At 43.3% G+C, this 22,127-nt stretch overlaps 1 protein-coding gene across 1 annotated transcript in view; it reads right to left on the minus strand.

The window, feature by feature from the left end:
* Positions 1 to 833: 833 nt before the first annotated feature.
* GAREM1 (GRB2 associated regulator of MAPK1 subtype 1) overlaps positions 834 to 22,127 on the minus strand; it is an 80,837-nt gene continuing 59,543 nt past the window's right edge. The window contains exons 4-6 of the mRNA XM_017727395.1: positions 14,944 to 16,122; positions 9,717 to 9,883; positions 834 to 6,293 (exon numbers count right to left, since the gene is read on the minus strand). Of these exons, the coding sequence (XP_017582884.1) occupies positions 5,381 to 6,293; positions 9,717 to 9,883; positions 14,944 to 16,122 (2,259 nt within the window). The 3' untranslated portion in view covers positions 834 to 5,380. The remainder of the gene's footprint in view (positions 6,294 to 9,716; positions 9,884 to 14,943; positions 16,123 to 22,127) is intronic.

Below are 22,127 nucleotides of genomic sequence, written 5' to 3' on the forward strand. Positions count from 1 at the left end.
CTGTGATGCACATCCTGCCTCCAGACACGCTTCTTTCCTCTCCCGGAGGTGAGGGTTGGAGGCAAGTAAACCCCATCTGTCTCAAATCCAACGGCAACCACTGTGTCAGATCCTGCCCTGCTTTATGTCTCATAAACACGTATTAATGACTCCCTCCATAAACCCTTCCACAACGACTGTTGTGCTGTAGTAAACTTTCTCTTGGCCTGGTATCAGTGAATGAAGCTTCAGCCCAAGGGAATCTGGCACAGTAGCAACTTATCTGCATAACACGTGGATGGCTGTAGAGTTGACATTTCTCTCCACTGCCAATATCGAAGGAAGTGAGAACAGGCAACCTGCAACCTACAGCACAACATTGGTTTGTCTCTCATTTCCTCCCCATCCAATAAATGCCTCAGAGACTTTCTGCAAAGCAGGAATATTTGCCCATGGTCTTGCACTTAAAAGCATATCCAAGTTATAATTGAATACTTTCCTCCAAAACAAAGGTAATAGGGATTGGGAAAATAATGTTTTAGGTGAACGTCTGCTGTCTGGCAACAAGTTCTTTGGGGAAACACAGCTCGATACTCTTGCTGAAGGGGAACGAGTGAAATTACAAGACAGGGAAAAGTAACATGTCTTGAGAGGTTAAATGCAAAAGCCTGATTACTCCTCTCAATTATCCCAATCTTACTCTGTGAAATTCACTATTTGAGAAGTGCTTATTTCCAAATTATAGAGATGAGCAAGAGGGTAAGTCAGTGAAATTACTAAATGAAAACCAACCCTTTTATATAATACATGCAACCCGACTGATTTAGTACAACAAATTCTGTATGCATTTGAAGTATCATGAAAATAGTGTCTTTAATATACAGTTTATATACTTACAATACACGGTTTAAAGTTGTTCATATACATTACAGGGATATTTATTTGCACCTGGTTTAAATAATAATCTGCCTTCAGCCTTTTACACAAAAGCCCAAAACAGCACAGAATTCCACAAAACCCATGCTTCATTTTATAACGGAAATGCACTAAGCCAAAGTTTTGGGGCTTTTTATTTTTTTCTTTTTTTCCCAAGTGTTACTTTTTTGACATACCCAAAGTGAATCTAAAGCGCTAAGAACTAACATATTTTTAATACCATTCAGAAGATTGTCCAAGTCAAGAGAATCACTCTGCAGATTTTCACACTGAAAATTTGGTTATTACACACAAAAATTGTGAAGTTGGAACAACTCCTGGATTATTAGGAATTTAAGACATAACAAAATGAAGAGTCATTTATTGCTAGGTCTCAACAAGGGGCCTGCATTTCCACACTGCCCTGCCATCCCTATAAATAAAAAGGACGATCCCTCTTGCTTATTAGGATTTAATCTGTACCTTCTGGCTTGCATACAGGAACGCTGCAATTTCAGAGCATCAGTAAGAGGAGCCAGGACAGCTGGGCTAAGCTGTAGTCCTCTCACAGGGCTGGTGTTTGGCTTTTAAGTACCATGGTGTAACCTCCTGCTGGGCCCGCAGGCAGGCAACCCACTGGGAAGCACACAAGAAGCTGGTGCCAGCACAATTTGTTTTGTGGGAGGACAATCAAGAAGTTGATTTAACATGAAAACATAAGGGAAAACAATTATTTATAGACAGGTTTGAAACACGGTGCCTTTTCAGGCAGCTTCGCTGTTTATGCTGTTTCTCTTGAAGCTGTTGTGGAACGAAGTTCATTTAAGTGGCGAGTAAACCTGTTGTATTAGAAAATACACAGTAATACACAGTAACTTCAAACCCTTGCTTCTAGCTGAAAAGAATACTTCAAAATGCATTTCCCTTCTAATTTTGGATGGACCAAATGTTTTCTGTCTAAGTTTCTAGCCGTAGGCAGTTTTTACAATATGGCAAGAATAAGAACGCAAGTATGCACTTTGAGTTGCTGTCAACACAGCTTTGGTTAGCCAGGCAGGCAGCAAGACAAAGAATCTCAATCCTAGGCACAATGAGCATTTGAAAGAAACTAGCATTTCCCCTCAAGTTTCCTCTCCATGCCTCCCCTGCCCAATTCAATGTCCACCTCCAGAAAAGCCTCCATGCCAGAATCCGGCTTTCACTGCTGAAGGCAGCATCAGTCCTTGTGCCAACATGCAACTGTTGCATAGAAAGGATGTGTTTCCTGGTGCAGGACAGAGAGACAGCTCCATACAGGATGACATGCCATATTTTTTGCTACCAAAACCCCCAGACAAACAAAAACCCCAAAGGTAACACAGAGCTCGGACACCAATAACCAGGTAAGCACCAGAGGCCTTACATTTATTTAATCTGAGGGAAGAAACCCAAGGTTAGGACTGGCCTGTTTTAGCAGACTGCCTCAAAAATTTAAGTGATTTTTGGCCCACTCTGGCACAATGCTCAATGGTTACAGCTCTCAGGCCCCAAAGACAACGAACACAACTCCCATCTACATGGCTGGACTCCACTACTGCCCAAAACCAGATTGGTTTTCCCCACTGCTGACCTCCACGCTGTGCCTGGCTACCTATTGAAAGATACCCCTTTCCATAACCTAGGATCCAAAGGCTGAGCCACAACACTCCACCTGCTCAGTTTGCTCATCACTCTACTGATTTCAGCAGAGCAGATAACTTCAGTCCAGCTTGGGCACCACAGCAGGTAGATCAACACTGGAGTCATAAAATTCAAGGAACACAAATTTTAGGAACACCTAAATCCCAAAAAATGGCTTGGAAAATGAAGGCAACAAGTGGCTAAGGGCAAAGGAAAAAGTTAAATGCTAATACATTATGCACAAAAAAAGTAAGCAGTGCCAAGCTAGAACGAGACAACTGGAAGGCCACCAATAGCAAGTTTGCAGGTAGAGGTTTTAGCTGTACTTTGGTGCACAGGCTCAGCTTCTGCAAACAATGCACATTGCTGGGCCTTTCTGTGGGCCAGTTGTATTTTGGTTTATGCATGTGAGATGTTGATGCAGCACGGTCATGAATGCAAATTCCACCAGTCTCTTTGCAAGAATAACCACTTCAAGCAGGTAAGCAGAGGTAACAGAAGAGGTGTGAATCCACAGTCAAAGAAAACTACTTTGTCAGGGATGTTAATATACTGGGGGGTGTTAGCAATATTTAATGTTAATATTACCAAGACTGCAATATTTTCTTTTTTTTTTTTTTTTAGATATTTTAGGGGTTTTTACCTAGAATTAACAAGCTGAGCAAAACAATGACAAGTACCTGACATTAAATATTTGGCCCTTTCAAATTTGAACACTCATTTGACACAGTGAGGTTTAAAAGGCAATTGGTTTCAACTTGCATCTGTCTACCAACAAGCACACACGTCTGAACAGTATCTGAATTTGATCTCATCCTATTTGCAGCTAAAATATTTTAGGATGCTAATTAAAAAGCATTTGGAGAAAGCTATTCATGTGTTGCTTAAAGCCAATACATTATGAAAAAGAGGATTATGAAGTCGTGGGGGTTTTTCTATTGGGGTATTTGTTGCCTTTACAGTACCCACAAGAACTGGGATTTGCCTTCTGGTTGGGAACTGGTGGTTTGCATTCTGCAAGACAAATAATGCACCTTGGCTTCGTCATGGCGACATGACATGAAATTTGCCCCAACAACAAAAAGCTCTATTTGCTAATAAATTATTTTTAATGAGTCAATATGGCTGAGAAAACAGGCAAACCTAGCAGTTTTGTCCCTGCTCTGTATTTTCTCTTGATGCTCCCAACTATGTGCCCTACAATGGAGATATTTTTTTATACATCAGAAAGGTAAACAAGGCAGGTGATGGTGTTCCCCTAGCCAGGGCTCTGCTCAGCAGCAAGTGAAGGTGAAATTGCTCTAGCATTCCTAGCTCTGACCACCTGAGGATCCTGGGCACGCACACTTGCTGAGGAGGAAGGGATAACACAGAGTGTTTCCTGAGGACCTCCACAAATCCTTGAATCCAGTATATAAAGGCAGGGGGATCCAGGGGTTTTTTAGACACATTTCAGAGAGCTCTGTCAACTACAAGAAAACCACAAAGGACTATCAAAAGTTAATCCTATTCCTAGCCTTTTAAGCAGTTAAATTTGAGAGGTCTCCACGGGCAGACTAATACCCACGTACCATCTCTGTGCTCCCTTTTAACTGCTACTTACATGTGACATCTAGTGCAGATTTTGCAGCTGGGCAACTGAATTAGCACGTCCTTTGATGCTCAGCCCCTCCCACTTTGACACCCACATCCTTCTAGCCCACTGCAAACAAGACAGGTGAACTGAAAAGATCACAAACATTTCCTGTGGCATGGTCCAAAACCTCACTCAGCCCATTCTCAGCAGCATGCCGTGCTCTGTTTCCGATCCCTCCCACCTTGCCGATGCTTTATTTCAAAGGCATGACACAGGAGCACGATCACCTTCCCACACAGATCCGACCGCAGGAATAGGAGAGAAGACCGAGCGTGTTTTCAGACGATCAGAACAGCAGCAGAGGAAACACAAGGAGCTGTTACCTTCCACCACAGCACAGCTCCTGCAAGGGCTGTGCTAGCAGGCTGCTGCAGCAGGCAGGATCTGCTGAGAAAGGAGTCTGTGCACTGAACTGCTTTTCCCATGAGAAAGCTGCACGACCAGAAGTCATGCTATTTACTCCAGTCATCCGACTACAAAAGCAACTTTTGAAATCTACAGGTCATAAACTTTTAATTGGCCAGGGCAGAGTGGCTCAGTAGAAAATCCCCCTTCTCCCTCCCCTCTGGGCAACGAGCTAAGCATGACTCTTGGTTTAAAAACATTTAACTCTTTTTGCTCAAAGTAACATGGAAAATGCATCCATGTTACAGATAGTCAGGAAGATACTGTGAATAAAAATAATGCTGCAAGAATAGTGTGCTAGTGGCACTTCACAGCAATTCTTAACATTTTCAGATGTAGTGTCAAAACCAATGCTTTTGTATATCTGCAAGTCACAGCACGTTGCCAAATATTATGTGAACAGAAATAATCCCATAAGAAATACCTTTTTTTGCAGTTAACACAAAACTGTAAACTGGATTGGTGTGTGTCTTTCAGCATCAAATTGTTCAGTAATAAATACGACTAAGTCTTAACAGACTATGGAGTCAAAGTTCCCTTAGTGTCCGGTTTTTAGCAGCTGTTGAATATTCAGGGATGCACAAAGGCACACCTCTGCAGGTTCTCTACCTTTATTATTGACATAGAAAAAAAGTCCATTCACCACTGAAAAATGTTTATCTGCATAGTAAGAATTTTTCTACTACTATTTACAGGAAGGATTTTTAGTGCAAAAAACAGGAAGCGATGTATTAGCTCAAATGTATCGAGCACACCTCATACAGTTTCACTAAAAGCTAGCCAGCATCACATCTTGGGCCGCCAGCCATTAATGAACTGTAATATTTTCTTAACCTGCAATTTGCTTAGCTTGAAGTCTTCTGATAGGATTTCTTCTGTAAGCTGAACCAGTAAATTGCCATCAATCTTCTCCGTGACAAAAAACGATATGACATCTTCTGACAGACCAATAAACCTCAGCGATTTAGACACTTCCTCTATCGAGAGTCCAGAAAGGTCTGTGGGTGGCTGCCAGGGAGAGCCATCCCCACAAGACCTCGGTGCTAACTGGAGGTGGAGGGGAGACGAGAAGGGGTAAGACACAGAGAATGTATCCTGCATGCCCTTTTTAGCAAGATACTGGTCTTCCAAGATGTCTGGAGAGCCAGTTTTTGATTCCTCCTCGGCACCATCTATTTTCAGTGGCAAGGGACACATGTCTGTAACCATCTTATCTTCACTTGACTTGGGTGCCCGAGGAGGTAAGGCAGGACACGAATGGCTCTGCTTTGTGTTGCTGACTCCCAGAGTTTTCTCATCAGTGCAGTCTAGAGAGTAACTTGCTGACTTTGGACAGCTGGAGATGGTGTTTGTGAACTCTGCTGGAGTCAGCGGGGAGTACCCCGTTGGGAGCTCACACCCATCGAAGTCAAAAGTCAAAGGTGCTGGACAGTTTCTCTTTGGCGTACCTGGAGTCTTCTGTCTGGGGTAACTGTAGCTCCTGCTTGGATCAAGCAGGAAATCACTCCTGTTCAGGCCTTCAGCAGTTCCTGAAAAATGGTTTGGCCAAGATAACCTCGAAGGCAGAGCTTCAGCTGAGGGGCTTCCCAAAGGCATTGTGGTCTCAGGCTCTTTGGATTCAGATTTCATCATGTTACATGGGTAGCAGGAAACGGGTGGGCTCTCAGTTGGGTTGGTGTTGTCGCTCTCTGTGACATTACTTAAGGAACAAAGCAGAAAAGATGTTGTTAGTAAGAAAAAAATTGGCATTTCAATAAACTCATAAATCATCTGACAGAGTCAGAGGGTGACCGTCACAAGGAAAGAATCTTCTTTCCTCCAGCAGAACTTTTCACATTTGAATTAACATGTTTGAATTAATGCACTGACAGTTCCTTCACCCCTTCTATAAGCCTGACAAGATGCTGATATACCCAAAAGCCTCATGTCTTGTTTTTTCAAGCTCATAAAAACAGTAGATGTCTCAATTCAGTTCTGTGTCATCACACAAATACTCAGTTTTTCACTGTTGAATTCCTGAGGGATACCACCATGGATGAGAAACAGCCTCACATATACTAGAAAGATGTTCTAGTCCAGTACTTTTCTATATATATAGCACAGATGTGTCATGGTATGCAAAAGCTCATATGAGGGGCAGGTCACCCTGCACTAGGCCATGTGCACCAGGGCAGAGTACAGAGACACAGAGTGAGTTAATGCTCACTGCCAAAGGATTAGTTTTAGCAGGAAGGGTAAGCAGACCTAGCTGGACGTGCTGAAGTATCAGGCTTTAAGCTTACCCACAGTAACTTGTTGATGTGTCTGGATCTTTAAAATGCTTTGATGTCAAACACTTGCTGTTCAAAGGCACCTAAAGAAAGTTACCCTGATCCACTTCCAGGTGGTGAACTAAGCTCAGCCTGTCCCAGGGAACTGATGGTTTATATCCAGGCGTTCCCAAGAGACGGAGATGACAACAAAAGCACGCAAGCTGTTATCAAAAGCAAATGTTTGCTGATTCTATGCCACTTTCTAAAAGAAAATGTGAAAGATTGTGCTGATCTTTGGAATTTTGGCCAACTAAACCAGAACACTGGAAAAACACTTAGCAGACTTATAAATCCTTACTCAACAGAACAGACAGAAACCACCAGTTGAAAAAAATTGTTTTAATTAGTCACCTATCTCTCCTGAGAACTAACTACTCAAAAAAGAAACTCAACAGTCACCCCATGACAGCTCAGTGGAAACTGCTTGAGAATGGAGCAGTTATCAAAAACCAGCATAGTTTTCAGTGGATTGACACAAAATTACTTCCCCGTGTACTTACAGTGGATCAGAGAGGAAGCCAGCCTGGACTTGCCCAGATCAAATACACAGTGCAGATGCATAAAACCAGCTCTAATCTGCATCACTGGAAAATATCCATCCCAACAGATGCAGTTTCCCTCTTTCTAACCATCCCTCAGTCTCCATTCCGTGCCTTCCGAACTTTTCGTCTCTTTACGTCACTAATACAAGTCTGACAGGTAAAGCAGCTGGATATTTACAGTAGGAGAGATGGAGTTTTCCCCACTCAGCAGGGATACACCATCAGCTGGTCACTTCTGGCTGCTGAAAGGCCAACTAGTGTATTGCACACAGTGCAAATCATTTTTCACAAACCAAGCCATCAAGCTGAGGAAACAGTCAGCGAGGTGTTGTAAACAACCAACCATACAGAGCAATTAAATTGATTGATCCTGTTTCTGTTCTCTAATTCCATACTGGAACTGGAACATTTATTGATTTCAAAAATTAATGGAATTTCTGAAAACTGATAAAATAACATTTTAACATTTTCAAAGTACTTCCTTATTCATCCTCCACTAAAATTAACTCCCTGGGACTTGGTGCCAAAGGATGCAAGACAAGCCTCAAACACAGCTTAAGTCAGGCATCAGGCATTTTTAGAGGCAGATAAGGACAAATCATACTGACTTTGTTTCTGTTTAAAATATTGCCTGCAACCTTTCGTGATCCAGAAAACAAGACCGTTGATATAAATGGCAAAGCAACTTCACCAGCAATCTGGCTACTCCACACAACGCCAATTTTCTAGTAGCTTCCTTTGCAACACAGAGGTGTTGGTAGGTCAACTCCACCAAAATGGAGATGTCTGGTCTGGACCCAGGTGGAGATGAATTTCATGCAAATACTGTGAAGTTCAAGGCAAATCATTGAATCACAGAATTGTTTAGGTTGGAAAAAACCTCTAAGATCATCAATCCAACCATTACACAGCACTGCCAAGTCCACACTAAACAATGTCCCCAGGTGACACATATACATTTTTTTTGAACGCTTTCAGGCATAGTGACTTCAACACTTCCCTGGGCAGGCTGTTCCAGTGCTTGACAGCCCTTTCCATGAAGAAATTTTCCTAATATCCAATCTAAACCTCCCCTGGTGCAACTTGGGGCCATGTCTTCTCACTCTATTGCTTGTTAGTTGGGAGAAAAGACTGACCCCCACCTCACTACAACCTTTTGCATTCCTGAGAAACTTCACTTCTGTTTTCCTAGCTTTTTCATAGTTTTTTGGAAGGCAGATGTATTCTTAGCTACAAAGAGAGAAGGCAGCATTTGGTGGGCCCCAAAAGCTGGGAGGTCTTGTGTTCAACCTCCTGTGGAGTAGACCTTGACAGAACTACCCAACAGGCTTTCATAAAATAAGCAAGCAGCCTTGATCTAGAGTGATCATTGCCAGATCCACAACACTAAGCCGCAAATGTGCAGTATGGCTTAGTAAGGCAATTCCAGCACAAGTTATTATCCCAACTGCATCCAGGCTGAAATGAATTCAGTGATGTTTCAGATTAATTTGTAATATCCACACACTGTGTCACTGAAGGGGTACCAAAAATAATGGCAAGAAGACATCCAAGGTAAAAAGGAGGTGAGGCTTCAGAAGGTGCATATACTTTCTGAACCCAAAGGAAGGACACTGTATCACTAAGAAAAGCTGTGCAGCCACATAATTCAGAATTTACTGTCAACTTTCAACCAGCCTGGGTGGATTTTCCAGTTTGTGGGTCGTGCTGAAGTGTGTTTGATGTCTGGCCCCCTTCTGCTACACCTCACTTCACACTCAGTGGTGTCTGCTGGTCCTTCTGTCCTCCATCACATCCACCCTGTAGGTTCCCATATAGTTAGCACAACACATTTCTGGATTACCACACTCTTTTTGTGTCCCTGATTATCAGAGCTGGCTGCACTGCATGCAGCACTGCAATCCCACCCAAAAACTAGCTTTGAGGTGGTCTGGTTTGAAGATTCAAGCCTTTCAAGAAACATGGAGAACTATACATGATTTTTTAATTAGACAGCCTATGTCACCTAAGAGCGGTATTACCTCTAGCAATGTGTGCAGGTATTTAATATCAACTGCTATGTCCTATCTAGTAAAACCTAGTCCCTGATGGAGCTTTTCTTCCTTTTGAATCTTTAAAAATAACTTGACAGGTTAGCCCTTTTTACAAAAAGTCAGCAAGTCTGACACCGTACCGTGCCTTAGAAACAAGCGCCTTTAAAAAGAACAGTGCTAAATTTAACTTTCTCAGAAAGTGCTAGCACGGTGCTCCCACAGCTCAGACACATACATGTTGTGCAGTCCTGAAGAGTAGTAGGACAGAGTGGGGCTGGGAGAGCGGGTCTGCTGTCGTGCAGATTTCACTGTGCGAGGAGGGATGGAAGGACTGGTGGAGGACGGCTTTGAACTCCGTGGTGGGACCGGGGGAGCATTGAGGAGCCTGCATTCCTCTTTTACCTGTACAAAAGAAGAACACGTAAGCAAGCAGCAAGAAAATCTGGGCAACAGCAGCCTCAGCCAGATGAAACACATCTGGTTCTGCCTTACTCTTTGAAAGGAAATAATTAAAAAGGGAGGAGAAGAGAGAAATGAAAAGGTATATACATTTGCAACAGTATGTAGCTGTCAAAGAAGTCCAAAAGAACACTTTGCCACTGGCAGAGCTACTAGCAATCTTTTTTAGGGCACGTTTCAGCAGTTTGATAGCCACTCATTTAAAAAGTAAAAGAACCTTCCAGTAACATAGAAAATCAGACAGACTGTTCCTGATATTGTACATTCTGTAAGGAGCAATTCATCATGCCTAAACTTCATTAGTGTTGTTTATTTAGATGTAATAAACCAAGCTTATGTAATGAAAAGATCTCAATATACTTTGATGTTTCCTGACTTACTTCACCAGTGATAGTCAGTCATCCAGCTCTAGGACAATTCCCAGCCTCCCTCCCACAGGAATAGTACATGTATCTCATATTTACCAGCTTCTGGATTCAAACTTGGAGCTTCAGTCCTTCTGTAGCTGCCAAGGCAGGGCAGGATAAGGCTGTCCAAAATGTAGAAGTGGAAAGGTGTGGGCACAAGAGTCTGTTCAAACAGTGCACCAAGCCAACAGGTCTGCTCCATGCAGCCAGACAACCTTGCAGCTCACAACACACAGCTGTAGCACTGCTCACCTGAAATTCAGTTGGGTGTGTCTATGTAGGAGCAAAATGTCAGGATCCATCCCCATATAAAAAGATGATGGAATTAAGGACTTAATCTCATCAGGACATATTTGGGAGAGCAACTTTATTTAGTAGGGCTAGAGATGAGAAGGCTGCTGAGAATTAGGCTGCCAGGCAGGATTTTTAACAATTCACCACCTGCCCCTGGGCAGGAGGAGACCTCTATGTTCTCCTTGTCTGAAACAGTCTTAGATGCATCAGAAAAGGGAAATTATTTTTGTGTTTGAAAGCTGCAGTTTATTTTAAAATTTTACAGCACTGCAGAACTAAAAGTTATCTTAGCAGTTCTGCAACACATAATTAGCAATTAAAGTGATTTAATTTACTTAAAAACAAAATAAATGTGGAACCTTTTGCAATCCACTTCAGTGCTTTCAAAATGCAATAACATATTTAGTACTTTTGTGAAATGGAAAACTGGGGACTAGGACATTGTACTACATTTTTTCCCTAATTCAAAACAAGTCAAAATTACAGGAAATGCCCGACAGCATAAAACACTGAAATAAATCTTGTTCTAAGGGTTCTTATTTGCTCTTTCAAAGAAATGAAAAAAAAATGAATCAATTTTATTCATGTTTGTTATTGAATTCAGGCATAAAACTCTTCAGCCATTTTAGTGTTGTGCCCCACGGATGCCTGAAGCCTTTTTTCCCTCCCCAAGTCAGAATAGGCAAAATTAATACTGAATGCTATTGAATATATATCCATGGGGTTAAAGACACCATTCAGGGAAGCTCTTGGAGCACAGCAGATGGTCAAAGGCTTAAAGTGTTTCTTTCCTGGGAAGACTGAGGCATTCAAAGGTGCTGGCATAACAAACTATGCCAAACTCTCTTGCTGACCTAGACTGCAGATCAGAAGGAAGCCATAAATAACACCTGTTTGGAGTCCCATTTGGTCCCTGTCATAAAACTATAATTACAGCTGCCACACACAGCCCCCAGAAAACCCAGCAGAGGAATAAAAAGTAGAGATATTGCAGATTAAATGGACAACAGCAAGGGGAAGCTTCAGGAAAGCCACGTTCACTAGGTCCAAGAGAATGGCAATGAAATAAATAAGGGAGATGAGTGGAACAGCCACAGTGTGACAGGACAATGACCTCGATGGCTGCTGCTCTTAGCTGGAAATACTCTTTGCCCTGCAAGCACTGCATGTCACATGGCTGTCAGATACAGATAAAACACATTTACACTGCACAACCTGAAACTTCTATTTGATACTGACCTCTCATGCACCAACCCTCCTTCCTGTGACCTAGGAATGGTGACCTGTTTCTAATGGCATAAGGTGCTATGTTGATTTTAAGACCTCTGCTCCTTTTCCTTGCTGCCAGCCCAAGCCCTGCCAGCACCGCCTGGGCCCTGGGGTGTCACTGCTGAATCTGGGTGTTACAGTGCCCATTGCAGTGACCAGCTCTGCAGCTGCCTGGATAAAACCTGCCCTGTCACCAGTATGACTGTGAGTGTAACACAGAGCAGTTCCATGCTCCTCATCCACAGGAGCCTGAACTTCCGGTGCACTCCATCAGGGATGTGCTTTATATCAATCAGGAAAACAGCCTCTGATTTTATGCAAATTAGTGTTTGGGGAATGAAGCAATTACTAATTTACAGGCCTTAATTCAGAAGTTATTCTCCCCTCCTCTGCCTTCTGCCTTCACGCTGCTTTGATTTTTCTGAAAGTTATTTAGAAAATACACGTGATATATCAGAATGCTTCATCCTGCTGGAGAGAAGAAAACCAGAACAGCTTCTGAAATACCCAGATGTCCTTTCCTGTCCTGCAAACAGCTCCTGGACGCACATTTTAAATTTAGTGCAAAAATACAATTGCCAGCCAACCTTTATACAGAAATGCTACGGAATATCATTCTAGAGGGAGTGATGACTAAACCGCATGTTCTTCAGCAGCTCCTGAGATCTACTTACTCTATAAATACCTACATGAAAACCATGCAAACCTCTCCTCAGCCCCAGCCCACAGATGAATTCAGTAGGTCACTGATACTCACTCCAAAGCTGTTCCAGGAAGCCATAAAAGTGAGTCTAAATTCTTATAATCTGTGGAAATGTAGGTTTTTAGCTTTATTTTTAATGGGGCTACACCCCCTGCTCACTTTTAAATGCAAGCTAATATCTTTAGCAGAAGTTATTTCTCCAACTTGGCTAGAAAGCAATATCCACATTGCTGACAGCACTCACACATTACCTCAGTAATGTAAGACACACATGACAAAATTCCACACTTTACAGAATAACTCTCAAGGGCAACATACACATCTACCCCAAATGTCACCCTGCTGGCCCCAAAAGGGAGTCACTATACCCCAAATATGAGGGTCCACACCAATGCTGTGCAGGTGCTCCACAGCTCTCCCAGCACCCTACTTCCCACACCTCAGGGATGACATAAGACCCTCATATCTCAGGCATGATCCGGGCATCATCACCCCCATGGCACAAGGGCTGCCCTCACCTTGCTGCAGGGGCAGCCTTCCTCCCCCACCACCCACTCCCCGGCACTCCAGCACTCCTCTGACCCTGTGCAGAAGCAGTTCAGCTTGCAGAAATCAGCAGGAAACTAATCATTTTCCAGATCCAGACCTGGCTGCCTGCCCAGGCACAGGAGTGCCAGAGCCAGCACAAAAGAGAAGCCAGGATGATGTGTCTGGGAAAGGAGGAGGAGGAGGAGGTGGAGGAGGGCGGGACCAGCCCCACACCAGTTAATGTCAGTGTAGGCTGCCAGGGAGCCTCATCCCGATATGGTGCTGCTGGGCACTCGTCCAAGAGTCTGGACAAAGTGTCAGTGCATACCTGACCTCAGAGGCAAGGAAGTGCTCTTGGGTTTGTAAACGCTTTGCTAAGAAGACATAATGTCTTGCCTTTCCTGGCTGCTCCAGCTGCTGCATTTGCTTTTCAGGCAGTTTTGGCAGCACAGTCCAAGGGCTGCAGTTGGGCATTTCGTGCCTGCACGGCGTCTTCCTCCCCTCTCCTCGCTGCACCTCCCCAGGAAGCACAGAGCCTGGCCAGGGGCATCCCCATGGAAATCCACTGCAGGCTAACCCAGCATGAATGAACACAACTTAGCTTTCAACCAGGTTCTGACCTGACTTGTGAGGGAAAGGCTACAGCCAACACTACTGGACTGTTAGATGGCAGAAGGAAAGGTGTGGGATCATCATGGTTTGCTACAGTTTGGTCTCAAATTAGTCTTAATTTACTGTACAGCCGTGCTCTTGAAATCACCACAGGACTTGTAACAGGAATAATATATTTTTTTAAATTCCAGAAAAAACCCTGCAAAACAAATTTGATAAATGATATCCACCAAGATTAATGCAATATAAGTATGTATCACTGACACTTTGCTAAAGACTGCTAGACAGTCTTTCCTGGGGAACCTTCTTTTTTCCTTTCTTTCTTTTTTTTTTTTAAATAATGTTTAGGACTATGTCAAGGGAGCACATAACAGGTGGATTCTCCAGCCAGTCCACATAAGCTCCTGTTGATAAAACGTATTTGCATTTTTCCTCTGAAGTCTCCATGACATTTCAGGTTTGGAGAACTGATTTCTCCCATGAGTTTTCATTAAAAACCTTAGGCCAGGAAACATGCTCTGTTTAAAACTGACTAGAAGGCTCATTTATCAATTCTGCAGAGCTCCTATTTAAACATACTTTCTTTCAATAAGCAGTACAGAATGATTAGTTAAGGTCTAGTTCGATAAAGTTTCCTTGAGGATAGTGCCACAATATTCTTCAATATCTGCTATAGGCTCACAGTAGAGAAGACAATCTCTCATTAACAAACACTTCAAATCTGTAAAAATTATAGCTGTTCTCATTATCAGAGCCTGTTAACTGAAGACACACACTAAGGTCATCTGAGGCAGTTTGTGTGTGTGGTCATGCCCCACACACTTTGGCCACAGAAAGTATGAGAAAACATGGAGGTCACATGGAGAGAAGATGCGGAAAACAAGAGAATGAAGTGACTCAGCAATTCTTAGACCTTGTTTGAGTGAGCAAGAAACCCAAAATAAATATCACCTGAAAGTATCAGGATTAAGCTACTAGATCAGTAGTATTAAATATACTCTTGTGATTTTTAAGGCATGACTTACACACAGTAGGAAACTAGCTGAAGTTGCACATCTTGCGAAGTCTGACTGCTTTCTTGCTCTGTATGTGCCCTTCCCCCTCCACCAAGTATTTCCTAAAACGATCTGCATGCAAACTCTTCACCACCTAAAGAAAGAAAGAAACAAACATAAATAACCCTGACTTACTGCTTCTGATTTCGGAGGCACTGGAGGTGGAGGTAGGGAAACATCTGAAGACTTTGTGGTTGTTCCGATAGTTGCAGGCACAGGAAGAGACGCGGTACCACACTTTGATCGGAAAGATCCTCTGTAGTTGTCACACTTGTTCTTCTCACTTAGCGAGCAAGAGAGAGGCTGATCACCACCCTTTCCAGACCCTTGGTCCAACCAGAGCTCTTCATAAGGAAGTTCTGATTTCGTAGGCAGAAACATCGATTCTTCGCTAACTTCAGGGAAAAGATAATCACTGCTACTGTCCCCCGACTCCTGGTACTGAAGAGCATCGTGAGAGAACAGGGCCCACTCGTTACACAAGTCCCTGCAGCCGTGGAGGTTCACCTCGCTATTCCCATGCAAGTTGTTGCCATAGACGCAGACGGAGAGCCGGTGGAAGGACTGCGTGAGCTCGTCCCGCGCGTAGCTGAGGGAGTTTGGCACGTGGCTGTGCCCCGTGCACCGGCTCTTCTTCGGGCTCTTGCAGTCGTCGTTCCAGTCAGTCTTTACATCTCGCACGGCACGAGAATACTCGTCTATGTCAAACTGTTCCTGGCATATGTTAAACCAGTGCTGGATGAGGGGTTCATGCCACAGCTCCCCCTTCACCACACTATCAGGTAGAATAAATTTTGGAAGAGTCAAGTGCAAAGGAAAATGCATGGGAATGATTTTGTTTCCACGAAGCACGCAACAAACTACAACAGTCTTGGTCTGAATGTTGACAAACTTGTACCTGTGCCCCTCACGGATAAAATGCAGGTCATAAGGGTTTCTTGGTGTAGGACTCGGCACTGTCACATTAACGGGCAGCCTGGTTTTTTCTACTATATTGCGAATTGTGTGCTCCCCTTCTTGCATCTGCACCTCCAGTGGGCTGCGAGTGCTGAACTTTCCCTTGCACTGGAAAGGGAGACTGATGCTCTCGTTGGTCCTGTGGTTCATGCAGATGAGGCAGGGCATTTTGCCTCTGCCTAGCTTACTAATTGAATTAAGCTTCCCAATTTTTTTGAAGATGGTGTTGAGCCGTGACTTCTCCTTAGAAGATTTTGCATAAAGGATTTCTGCTTGCCCCATTAAAGTGAGCTCATCCCCAGTACTAAGGGTAATGTTGTAAACTTCAGTGTCTTCATTGCATTCACCTGAAGCTACCTGCAAAATAACAATAAAAAATTTGGTTTTCCCCCAACGAAGACAATACTTCAATCACATCAAATCTCTTGAGACTGAACTTACAATACTATGTACTGGAAAAAACGAAAGTAACTTTATTTGAACAGCCAACTGGTCAAGTGCAAGGTGTTTAACCCAAAGCTCAGCTAAGTAAGCTTTTAAAATTGTTCAGCACATTCCTGCATCTTACTTGAGAGGAAAGAGCCACCTGAAACTGCCAAAGAAGGCATGAGAACAAACATTATCATTTTTTAAAGAAAGGGCAAATCCACATATCCCAACAGTTCGAACAGCCGCTTGTGTCATACAGCTATGACAGACCATGGCTGGATTCCCTTGGGTATCTTTTCCCCACACCCTTGTTTTTTGCTGTTTGCTAGAACTTATTTGCCAGGCTCTTGAGGGAAACAAACTTCTTTCACCATCTTCAGCTCCCTGAGGAGCAGAAAAGGTGATCTCATCATTACAGATGAAGCATATCCCTTTGATATAATCTTTTCCAGGCTAGGGGGAATGACAGATGACATCTATTCCCTGAAGGAGAAATCAAGAATATTGGTCTATCCCATATGCCTAACCCCCCTCCCCCCGCTTTGCTCTCCTAGTCATAGACTTCCTTCCTCATTTTTTGATCATAATTGCAATTTAAGAGATTAAACAACATATGCACAGCCATGTGTGAGCTTTTCTAGTATGGAAATTGTACCAGGAGAAAAAACCCAACAAAACAGATGTCCAAGGCTCATTTGCTCCTGAAGTTATTTCCTTAAGACCGAAATAGCTCTTTATAGACAAGATTGCTCTGCCTCATACTTGAGTGGTTTAACATGAAAAGCCCTCTCCAGGGACCTAACAGAACCCACCCAATTCTTTGGTAGCAGCAGATTCCTACTCATAAATGAAGGTGCACCAGATAAACACTACTCATCTGTTATAGACCATTTTATTTGAGAATATCAAACATACTAAAGAAATTGCCAATGAAAACATATGCTAAAATTGTATATCCCTTCCTCACCTCTGAAACCCCTAAAGACTTCATGGACTTGAGTGAAGTTCAAAATCCAGGCTTTGAACCCTGGTATCATCACACAATAGCCACTGCATGAAATGAAAGCTGTAATTCCAGTAAGTTAATAACTGACAAGCGCTGTGAATAATGCTTCCTCTTGTAAGACATGACCTGCAATTCCCCCGTATTTGCAGAACTGTGATTATCTTCTGCAAGCCTCTCGGAGCAATTGCACAGGCAGCGCAGGCGAGGTGTGCCGCCTTAGCACTTCAGGCTTGGGGTTTCCGGAGAGGAAGTCATTCAAACCCTGAATTATCTAAACAAACACTAATTGGTCTAATCCAGGAAACTACTAGGATTTATGGTACGTAATACTCATTCACAGTTTGCGCCACTGGCCTGACAGCATTTTGAAACACCACAACGTGAAAGGAAAGCACTCGGGATTTTTTTGCTGATAACGCCTGTGTGACGTTCATTGCTGGTTTCTCCTCAAACTGTCACAGAGCGCTGCATTGGAGCTGCAGCCACATAGCCCCGCCTTCGAGGGGCTGATAAGGACTGAGGACACACAGGGCTCCGTGCCTGTACCACGCAATCCCCCCCTTCTCTTTCTGAGAGCGCGTTTTCTCTAAGAATATTGGTTTCTAGAATCAACAAGTCTCCACAAATGGCTGTTCTGATAATGCCAGCTACACTGTTGGACTTTTCACTCGATGCTGCATGATCACAGCTTTTCCTCACTACTTGTGGGACACTGTCCGGAGCGAGGGAGGTGGCACAACCTACAGCATTGGGAGCTCCTCCTCGGGCAACTTACAGTTCCCTGGTGATTCACAAACAAACGAGCCACTGTAGGAGGAAACAGTGGGTCAGATGTGAAACCACAGACGTAACTACACGGCTGAGATTCACAATGAAGGTCTAGCGGAGCAGCTACTTATTAATGTCATCCATTTCAACCAACCAAGTAGCAAATGGACTTTGAGAGTCAACAGGCATGTTTAAATACAAAATTATTTTCAATTAAAAACTCCGAAAACCATTTTCTCATTGTTAAAAAATATAGTCACAGGATAATTACAGGTGAAAAAAGGCTGAATTTAACCCTGGATGTGTCTACAGACTGGGGAATGAGATGCTGGAGAGCGGCACTGTGGGATTTGGGGGTCCTGGTTACTGGCAAGTTGAACATGAGTCAGCAGTGCCCTGGCAGCCAGGAGGGCCAACCAGGGGTATCCTGAGGTGCATCAGGCACAGCATCACCAGCTGGTCAAGGGGGATGATTGTCCCGCTCTGCTCTGCACTGGGGTGTAGAGTGCTGGGGGAAGTTTTGGGTGCCACAATATAAAAAAGACATTAAGCTCTTAGAAAGCATGCAAAGGAGGGCCATGAGGATGGTGAAGGGGCCTTGAGGAGAATCTGTATGAGGACTGGCTGAGGTCACTTCATCTGTTCAGCCTGGAGAAGAGGAGATGGGGAGACCTCAACATCCTCACAAGGGGAAGTGGTGGGGCAGACACTGATCTCTTCTCTGTGGTGACCAGTGACAGGATTCAAGGGAATGGCCTGAAGTTGTGTCAGAGGAGGTTTAGGCTGGATATTAGAAGAAGATTCTTCACCCAGATGGTGGTTGGACACTGGAACAGCCTCCCCAGGGAAGTGGTCACAGCACCAAACCTGACAAGAGTTCAAGAAGCATTTGGACAATGCTCTCAGGCACATGGTGTGATTTTGGGGTGCCCTGTGCAGGGCAAGGAGTTGGACTCAATGTTCCTCGTGGGTCCCTTCCAACTCAGTATATTCTATGATATTTTCTGAAAAGAAAGATGAGGCCATAGTTCTAGTTTAGCACTCTGAGAAAAATACTGTTCTGCATTCTTCCTTCTAAACAAAAATATAAGGTATTAGTTGCTGTCCAAAATTATAATAAAAACTGAAAATGTGAAATTAGAAGTCTAAGAGCGCACAAATTTATCCGCTAAATTCTACTATGGTGGTGTTAAGACTGCTGATACATCCCAGCAGGCTAATTATACTTTAAAATTGGTAGGTAAATTGTAGGTAAATATGTATTCCAGAATGTTAGCAAAAAGATATACCATACATATAATATATACCTCTCTCTCAATACACGTAACAGTGCACAGATATCACTCAGCTTCTGTTTTGCAGATTACACAGCTAAATGATCTTTACTTTGTCCTTGTAGCAATGACATATGAAAATCAGACTTGCTCTGTTTTGTTCACTCAAACATTTCACTTTATCAACAGCCACAAAACTTACAGAAAAATCAACAAAGAGCCATGGACTTTAGCTCAGCTTTACACTGCCTTGGGTGAACTTCACAGGGCCTCCAGAAGCCCAGGAATCAGCCAAGCAGAGCACTTCCTAAGAACAGATGGGACAAGAGGAAATGGCCTCAAGTTGCACCAGGGGAGATTTAGATTGGATATCAGGAAAAATTTCTTTACCAAAAGGGTTGTCATTCACTGGAACAGGCTGCCCAGGAAAGTGGTTGTGTCACCATTCCTGGAAGCATTTATAAGACGTGAAGATGTGGCACTTAGGGACATAGTTTACTGGTGGACTTGGCAGTGCTGGGTTAATGGATGGACTTGATGATCTCAAAGGTCTTTTCCGACCTAAATGATTCTATGGTTCTATGCCAAATAGTACACTTATAGACAACATCAAAGTGCATATCATAAATTATTCCTAGAAGGCAGAATGGGTAGCCCCACACCAGACCCATCCCCCTCTACCCTCTAAGCTTCCAGCACCAACCCATCAGGATTTGCATCTTCTCAGCCCTGCTGAGAGCACTCTCTGGGCAGCTGCTGGCGGGGTGTAGCAGAGCCCTGCGCTGTTTCAGACACTTGGACCTGCTAGTGGCAGGGGGGGCGTGGTGGGCAGCGTATCGCTGGTACCTGATGGACAGAAGGCAGCAGCGCACAGTGGCAGACTTAAGGTGGTCTAGATCACAGACTAGAGCAGAAATAATCATACATTTTTGTGGCAAACTCTTAAAGTCTCATAATAATTCTGGAAAAGAGGTAATGCTGCAGAAGGCAGAAAACACCCCAGAAGCTTTCACTCAGCTGCATCACATATCCAAGGAGGGCTTATACATTCTAACAATAATGTTTCATGCATTGTAAGAGCAACTCCTGCAGTTTTACTTTGCTCTCGCCCCTCTTTTGTTCTTCCCAGCCAGTTTTCATTGGAAACAGGTGAGAATAACCAGTGCTCCCAGCTTTGTGAAAGAGGCAGTGCTTGTCACACTACACTCCAAAGCCATCTAAGAATCTCTAGTAGATGTTCAAGCTGAACAATGAATGCAGAAGACCCACAGAACCAGAACTTCCTCCCTGTTGTACTTGCCTTCTCCCTTCCGACTGCCAGATGTTGATCCATACTACCTGTTCACTATTGATGCCAGGATGCTGACCAGAAAGGTTACAGGCACACAGACACCTTACCAAACACACTGCAAAACAGCAGTGGGTTAAATCACTATAATATTTTATATTTTAAGACTCAAGCAGTTTCAGTAACATTGAAAAGCCAACTGTAACTCCTGCAGAAGACAGGCATCAGGGAAGCAAGGAACGATTATTTAGGAAACGTTCTTTTGGAAAAGCTCAGGTATACTCTTCCTTTTGCTTAAGGAAAGGCTAACTTGGAATAATAGATTTTGGTAACACCTGAGTCAATATGCTGCCTTTGACTCCAATTATTCTAATTTGTTATAGTTTGAAGCAAAAGTCTTTAATTACTTGGACACATACGAACACTTTTATAAAAATGATTTGTGGCTTTATATTGGTTGGTATACCTGCTAGATTTTATTAGAGTAATGCAAGTTTTGCATTCACTTTAAAAATACAATGAGGATTTTTTTCTTTTGGTAGAGGTCTTTGTAACTGTGAGGTCTCTGATTCATAGCTACAGCATATGGTTTTTACTATTAGAGCCAAGGGACCAATCATAGCACTATGCATATATTTAATAGATAATATATACTAGCTACATTTTTTTTTTTACAGGTCACAAAAATGGAAAAAGATTTTTAAAATGTAAAACATAGTCTTCAGAAGAGCTGTTAGCAGACAAAAAAACGAGGAAACTTTTTCAAGGAAGTTGGCTAAATTCAGTGAGACAGTATCCCATTTTTCTTCTATAAATGTCTGTTTCCCAAGACAGAATCAGCAAGTAAAAGTCTTCATGCTAGCATACACGTATTTCCCTCTGGGATAAGAGCGACTTTGCCCAATTGCTACATTAACAGCTGGCTTCAATGCTCTTCAAGGATGTCTCAAATAAATCAGTGTTCTAAAACTGACCCAAAACGTGGCAGGTAACACTGCAGAGCTGTAACATGGAGCATCTATTTATGTGGGACGTCAGGAGCCACTGAGGCAACGGCACTAGCCATCCAGGCTCCTTTTGGAGCAGGACCCCTCTCACAGGTACCTCAACATAGGCATGCAGCAGCAGCAGCTCTGCTTCCTTTGTTTCTCTCTTACTCAAGCCACCCACCTTTCTCCAAGAGGAAAAGAGGCAGCCACAGCACTGCATTGCCAGTGCAAGACACCGAGGTGTCGAGCCCGTGTGTACCAGGGGCAAAGGGGAAAAAGAAGAAAAAACCCCAAACCTCTTGGAGCTGACTCCTGCTGCTTCGTAAGGCTGGCATCAAGCCACAAGGCCACTAAAGCACTAATTCTTGAGGTGAAGTATTATTAATTGCCTGAAAGTCTGGAGCCAAAACCTACACACCACCTCATTTCAAGAAAGTCACTACTGCAGCACTTAAGAATGTCACCGTAGGTTACAACCTATTATATATGTGCTTTATGGCAACTCAGGGTGAGTTTATCAGAGGCATTAGAATTACAATCAGGAGATCAATTTTGCTGCACTGTACTGCACTAACATCTGCTTAAAAAAAAAAAAGGGGGGGGGGGGG

The sequence above is a fragment of the Corvus brachyrhynchos genome, unplaced genomic scaffold, assembly GCF_000691975.1.
Source record: "Corvus brachyrhynchos isolate BGI_N302 unplaced genomic scaffold, ASM69197v1 scaffold60, whole genome shotgun sequence".
NCBI classification, from domain to species: Eukaryota; Metazoa; Chordata; class Aves; order Passeriformes; family Corvidae; genus Corvus; species Corvus brachyrhynchos.